Source organism: Haliotis cracherodii, unplaced genomic scaffold (assembly GCF_022045235.1).
Source record: "Haliotis cracherodii isolate W230 unplaced genomic scaffold, xgHalCrac1.p SCAF_17, whole genome shotgun sequence".
NCBI lineage: Eukaryota > Metazoa > Mollusca > Gastropoda > Lepetellida > Haliotidae > Haliotis > Haliotis cracherodii.
In genome coordinates, this window is record NW_027266272.1 from 19,521,492 (window position 1) to 19,529,101 (window position 7,610).

The 7,610-nt window shown below is 39.6% G+C and overlaps 1 protein-coding gene across 1 annotated transcript in view; it reads right to left on the minus strand.

Annotated features, from left to right (window-relative positions):
• The window catches only part of LOC139464664 (uncharacterized), a 52,249-nt gene extending 51,503 nt beyond the window's left edge, over positions 1-746 (minus strand). Inside the window, exon 1 of the mRNA XM_071246185.1 lies at positions 704-746. Within this exon, the coding sequence (XP_071102286.1) occupies positions 704-746 (43 nt within the window). The remainder of the gene's footprint in view (positions 1-703) is intronic.
• Positions 747-7,610: the final 6,864 nt, after the last annotated feature.

The following is a 7,610-nucleotide window of genomic DNA, read 5'->3' on the forward strand; positions in this document are numbered from 1 at the left end:
TGAGGTGAGGTGAGGTGACATGGGATTTAACGCCGCGTCCAAGATTATTGCACTTATATAGCGACGTGCATGCATGTGTGTGTGTGCGTGTGCGTGTGCGTGTGCGTGTGCGTGTGGCTGCTTGTACTAGCCCACTAAGATACCATGCCGCAGTTTAACATGAAAACCCCACTCAGACACAGTATACTGAAAGAGAGAGAGAGAGAGAGAAGAGAGAGAGAGTGAGAGAGAGAGAGAGAGAGAAAGAGAGTGGGAGACAGGGGAGATAGAGAGAGATTGAGATAGAAGAGAGAACGAGATAGAGAGAGGGAGAGTCAAAGAAAGCGAGAGAGAGAGAGAGAGAGAGAGAGAGAGAGAGAGAGAGAGAGAGAGAGAGAGAGAGAGAGAGAGAGAGAGAGAGAGAGAGAGGGTAAGAGAGAGGTGGCTTGGCTTAAACGGTACGAACAGAGAGACAGGAGGAAGGACGACTTTGGGCAAGCAAACAATTCTGGTGAAGTGGTCATAACATGTGAAAAACACAGAATAATCTCGAACACAATTACCCTGTGTCTTCATAAAGCAATACCGACATTCATAAAAAACGTCGAATATATTTCAACATCAAATGGAACATATGCTGAAATTTATACATATTTTTATCACAGACATATCTCTTACAATAAAATTGAATTTAAATCGCCATACTTTAATGAAGGTGACCTACAAATGTCGGAACAATGGTCATGGGAAAACTCCTCTTCCGACATAATTTCCGGTACAAGTTTTGTACATGGCAGACGTAAACACGTACTTCCGGTTTTCAAAGATTTCTGTCTTACGTTGACATGGCTACTTAGATCATTGGTTGCACATTGTTTTTGACAATTGGCAGTATATTTATCTTGCATTTTTATTTTACCCATTTATTTCCAAGTGGTCGTGAGAAAGGGCTATCTTGGTAGGATAAAAATAACAGGAACACAAAACTAAAACGAATTAGATCCCACCAATATCAACATCTGTTGATTCGGGTTTTAACGCTTTGTACTCGAGTGGGAAGGTGGCCAGACTAGGTTTCCATTGCACTTTGACATTTACATGGTCAGTTAATTTTATGTAACAGTGTTATGACGAGTGCGATATCTGAATGATAGAGACTCGCTTGCTTACTCGCTCATAATCCGAATAGAGACCATGTCGACCACGTTACATTGGCGGATAAATGATTCACATATATACACGTCTTTGATCAATGATCATTTCATGCGTTTGTGTTAACAGCGGTTGTAACTAAGGGAGCACCTCAAAAGTTCGATGTCGGATAAAAAACTTAACTGCCGAAAGTTTTGTGACATATTCCCCACTCCCACTCAATCACTTACAAGGTGAAGAAACAATCGTACCAATGCCTTAACAGACGTTGTCGAGCATTACTGACACAACACGTACAAAACACTAACCCAACACGAACACAGCACGAACTTAACACAAACACAACACAAAAACCACACTAACACAACATTTATACAACACTTACACAACACGGGCTTAACACAAAAACACCATCACAACGGTAACACAACACGAAGACAACACTTACCAAACACGAACACAACAAGAAAACAACATGAACAAAGACTAAAACAACACGAACACAACAATAACCAAAAACTAATAGAACACGAACACAACACAAACACCATCACATCACGAACAAAACACTAAATCAACACGAACACAACACTAACACAACACGAACTTAACACTAACACAACACCAACACAACACTAACTCAACACTAAAACAACACTAACACAACACGAGCACACCAGGTTCGATGCAATTCCCTGTTGACTTGTACCAGGTGTTCCCGTAGGGTTTGTTCAGGTGAACAATTGACTTGCCGTTGCATGTGTTTGAGACGGTTGCCACCAGTATGGTAAGACACGCTCGCCTTTTCGCGAACACCTGGTTTCATTGCAATTTGACAGTAATTCATAACACGCCAGCTTATGATATAGACAGAATTGTACCCTCGCCTCTGCTTTTAGCAGATAGTTCTTATGATTACCTCTTTATTTTAAACTGGTACATTGTTTCTCGCATTTCATCTCGTTTAACGCACGAAAGTGATGTTCATTTCCAGAGTAAGTAAGTAATATGACGATTAGAGATGTTTTTTTGGCTCTAACGGTAAAACCCTGGCATGCATTGTCGTGCGGAAACCATGCAAACCTCTTGCAATCATGTCGCTGTATGGCTGAAATAATGCTGATGCGGCGTTAAATTTTTAACTCACTCACTCAATCTTGCAACCATTACTCCCCCTGTCTCGAACAACGGGTAACTCGACGTCTTTTTCGACATTTCCGAGGACTTCGAGTTAACAAGACGTAAAACTGATGCATTTTCACGTGTCTTTGATACGCAGAGCGACGTCATGTAAATGGTTGCAATTAAATTTTCCGATTACCTTGAATACACGTATGTTTCAAGTGTAACGGTAGTATAATATTGCCGCGAGACTGTTACGATATTTTAGAGACCCTTGTTATTTCAGTTAATCCTGAAAGAAACATGGAACATATTTTTACAAACACTCTTATACAAAAATGCCACAATTTTATATGATGCGATGAAAAATGTAATACAAACATAATATTATAACAATCGTCATTATAATATAGCCCTGTGATCTTATATACATAATTAAGTGTTGTGTTTATCCAGAAAGAAACCATTTTGACTAAATGCGTGTGTGTGTGCGAACGTGTGTGCTTGCGCGTGTGTGTGCGTGCGTGTGTTTGACTGTGTGCGTCCTTGCGTGCGTGTACATAAAAATAAATAAAATAAACTTCTATTTTCTAAATTAATTCTATTGATATGAATTTGGTATATCTTAAGGAAATCGGAATTTCAATATTTTTAGCCTTAAAACTGAACTGACAACAGACCTCCAACTGTTAGGCCTGTGTAAAATGGGCTCTCAGACTGTCAATCATTCACTTGAACATAGGAACATTAAACCCCTCATTACTCAGCAATAAAAAGTTTACAATCGTAATGTTTTCGTACTGGTCTTGCTCGTATTCAGATCAAAGGGGTATTTTAAAAACACTTTTGTAAAGTTTATAAAACCTCCCAGCACGCCTTGGTGGTCTTTACAACATCCGCGAGACAAAATAGTCCGGTCCTTTCACCGCCGGAAGTTGTAGAGGCCATCTTTGTTTTCTTTGCTGATGGAGTATATGTTGTGTAACGATGTTGAGGAACGCCATGCCTCCGTGACGTCACAAACAGAAGTTAGACTAAACTTTCTTGATAGTTTGTATTGTAGTGTCCAAATATACACAGACAGAAAGTCGCTGTCTAAAGTAATTGTTTCGGGGTTTTTTCTCTTATGGAAACCGGCTATGCTTTTTAACTGCTTAGATAGTGGCATGACTTCAGTTGTCTGGTTTTAAAAAATACGTAATAAATGAAATTGAATATTATGCATGTATAACGGTTGCCTGAAAATACATAGGCGACTCGACAGCGAGGTGTGTATATGCCAGGTAATTCCAAAACTAATTTAAACTTGCACAAGCCTCTTGGGGAATTATGTGTTTAATCCCAAAAAACTCTCCGGAACTCAATTAATTTAAAAATCATAATCACCAGTACTGCAGAGAAACACAGTTTGATTGGGTTTGTACTGTAAACGTGTCGAAACTTATCACTTAATTATCAAGACAATTACATGAGTGAGTGAGTGAGTGAGTTAGTGAGTGAGTTAGTGAGTGAGTGACGAGGAACTAGGATGCCCTCCTGCCTCAACAACCATCGTGAAAAGGGGGATAGTAATCGCCAGGGGGTATCCGTCCTCCGACTGGAACATTTCTCAGTGCGGCGTTGAACATCCAAATAATCACACAAACAAGAGACAGAGTAAAACTGGTACATTGTTTCTCGCTTTCATCTCGTTTAACGCACGACAGTGATGTTCGTTTTCAGAGTCAGAAATGTGACGATTAGGAATGTTTTGTATTAGCTCTATCGGCAAAACCCTAACAAGCTTTGTCGGACGGAATCCTTGTTAACCTCTTGCAATTATTACTCCCTCTGTCTCGAACAACGGGTAGCTCGACGTCTTTTCGACATTTCCGACTTCGAGTTAACGAGACGTAAAACTGATGCATTCTCACGTGTCTTTGATACGCAGAGCGACGTAATGCAAATGGCTGCGTTTTACATTTTCCGATTTCTTTGAATACACGTTTGTTTCAAGTGTAACGGTAGTATAATATTACCTCGAGACTTTTGCGATGTTTTAGAGACCCTTGTTATTACAGTTAATCCTGAAAAAAACAAGAGGGTATATGTGATTGGGTAACAATGTAGCTGGCCTTGGTATTGGCTAGGATTTGTAGTTTTGTATGCAGTGATCGGCGGTTGTTCATAGCGCTCACCTATGAGTGTATATGAGTGGAGTTACAAAGATATTTCCTCTGTACAATGTGTTCGTGGTGAGGTGATACTATTTGTTCTCTGCTAAAGGGGGAGTTATCGGTGAAAAAGTAAGCTGCCCTCTTGATAGTGACATTTAATCACGACCCACCGCCCCCATGGGATCATTATAACCATATCGCACATTACCGGAACATCCGCCTACGCATGCGCATTACAATTACATTGCCGTTGCTTTGTTTATAGGCTACATATTTGACTTGCTGTTGATTGTAATAAACTTTACTCTTTTATTTGAACAATGTTCTCGGTATTTTGTTTTGGCAAAATGTCGACGAAAAAATGGTCATGGCCTTTCGATGACAAAATTTCAAATTCCACAACTAATTATGAGACGGGCAGATCCACTCCCGCCCTTTTGCAGGTGTCCAGTCATGTTTATTATCTCCCCTTCCACCCTCCCCCCTCGCCTCTCCCCCATAATTTCCCTAAGATCTAGCGTCTTCACAGGTGTAGCGCTATTTATTTAGGTCCGTGATTCAGTGTTATTTTCCCCCTTCTAATTGACCGCGTTGATCCAACAAAGAACCGCCGTTCATATTATCTTTGAAATCCAACCGTTCTTATTTGATTAGCTGGCTTAAAACAAACGCCACAAGCCTATGTGGAGAGGACCGGGTGTCTAAATTAGCGACAGGGAATCGAACCCTGCTCTCGTCAATTGGCCGCTGAGATTGGGGTAAAGTTGGTTTACTGTTTCCTCTTTGTTTGTTTATTCTCAAATTTACGACAGTTTGTGTTTCATTGTAAGTTTTCTGTTTTCGAACGCCGGGATAGAATGTTTAGATCAACGCGATTAGATTTTCTCTTGTAAACTCGCAGAAGGAAAGGGAAATATTTAGATCTGACTGTTCTAAACTTGGGACAGTTTTTGATCTCCGGAAGCTGGATGTTATTCAAATATCTGCCGTGTATAATTTACTTGTTATATATACTTTATAACAGAGTTTTTGTTATTCATTTTCATACAGTTGTGCTTAGGGCTGGGATATTTCCTGAACGCTGAGAAAAGCTTGAAGTCAAGGGAAGGGAGAACAAAAGTTACCGCGGTGCTTGGAATGTATTTTACAAGGATAAAAACAAGTAAACTGGCGGGCGAAAGAAAGTATACACCCATGTTTGATTGTGGCTAAAAATGCAACAAATAAGAAATGGTTATTCGATGGCAATGTATTTAATTCGGGTATCATGTTTGTGTTTTAGACGTTCAGTTAGCAGTGTTTTGTCGACTGTTTTCAGAGAAGTAGCGGTTTGATAACGTTTGTAATTGTTTGGTGAAATCCATATTTCAAGCGTATACTTTCTTTTGCCCGGCAGTATAGTTTAGGCAGAGGTGGTTGTTTCGTTTGGTTCAAGAACAGATTACAGTAAACTACGTTTATAACGAACACGCTTATAACGAACCTACCGATATAACGAACTTGTTACTTAGTCCCGGCCATTTGTTGCATATATGCTGTATATATGCTTATAACGAACTACGGTTATTACGAACTAAAATTAGTGGTCCCTTTGAGTTCGTTATAACCGTTGTTTACTGTAGTTTCAAATATCATGCTGTAATAGGAGAATCCCTAGCAAATGATGAGTGGTATATTTTTGTAATGAAATGAAAGAAAGGGATATTCTTATATCAGCACAATGGACAAAAATCCTTCCTATTATTCTATGACGTATAGCGGCAAGCTGAACCACCCAATCTGCTTGTTTTGAATGTCGAGTGATCTATACTACTCAAAAGAAGAACACCCCATGTTTTTCATTTGACAATATTTAATCTGTCAAGGTTGGTTGGTTGGTTTGTTGTTTAACGCCGCACTCAGCAATATTCCAACTATATGACGGCGGTCTGTAAATAATCGAGTCTGGACCAGACAATCCAGTGAGTGATATCATGAGCATCGATCCATGCAATTGGGATCGATGACATGCATCAACCATGTCAGCGAGCCTGACCACTCGATCCCGTTTGTCGCCTTTTACGACAAGCATAGTAGCCTTTTACGGCAAGCATGGGTTACCCCGGATCTTCACGGGTCTAATCTGTCAAGGTCTTGTCGTATTAACTATAGTCATGGAAACAATAAATCGGATGTTCTTTTGATTGGTATAGATATTACCAACGAAGATGTATTTTCTGTAATTCAGGAACGAAAGAGTATTGTCAGCAATTTAGTGATCACGACGACATTGGTTTGAAATCTCCTATGTTTGGCTTCTGTTACAGATAATTATTCCCGCATTTGGTACACACCAATGAAAAGAAATAAAATTTACATCGGATGTTATTTTTCTACATTAATTTGGAATATACTTCCGGTGTTCACCAAAAGATGACTTACGTAATCAACAAAGGAGATTTTCGTTGTGGGGCACCGCAGGGCTAATATCACACGCAGGACAATCGTATACACTACCTGCGTAATGTGTTCACACTATGTCACATACAACCTGGGTAATGTATCGAAAGCATGTAATATACAACATGGCTAATGTGTCCAAATTTCAGTAAACTACGGTTATAACGAACACGTTTATAACGAACTGATGGTTATAACGAACTTGTTTTTTGGTCCCGACCATTTACTCTTTATATGCCGTATATGTGCATATAACGAGCTATGGTTATAACAAACTGAATGTTGTGGTCCCTTTGAGTTCGTAATAACCGTTGTTTACAGTAGTGAGAATTAGCATGGGTAATAAATATAATCATGTTCAAATATCTTCAATGTGCTTTACTTGCACGCGGTTCACTTCTCAATATGTTTTCCCGATATTTCCTTCTTAGAAATAAGCCTTAGCAATCATTCAAAGCCCTCGCTGGGAATTCCAGCCAAGTGACAAATAGAGCTTGCCAAAACATCTAATTCTCTTTGAGAAACATCTGTCGAATTTTACAAATGTTTGAAAACGTCATCGCTGCGTCTAAGTCAACACTCGTCCAGGATTCTTTAAGACCAAGTAGAAGCTAAATTAGTTAAGTTAGCAACTTCCGTTCTGAGCCAGAAGAGATTATTCAAGATGGCGGCAAATTAGTTTTACGAGACGGTTCTATCGTCTGCCGAGGTACTTTCACTTGACTTGCACTTACCCTATAGCCTCGCTTTGATCTCCACTGC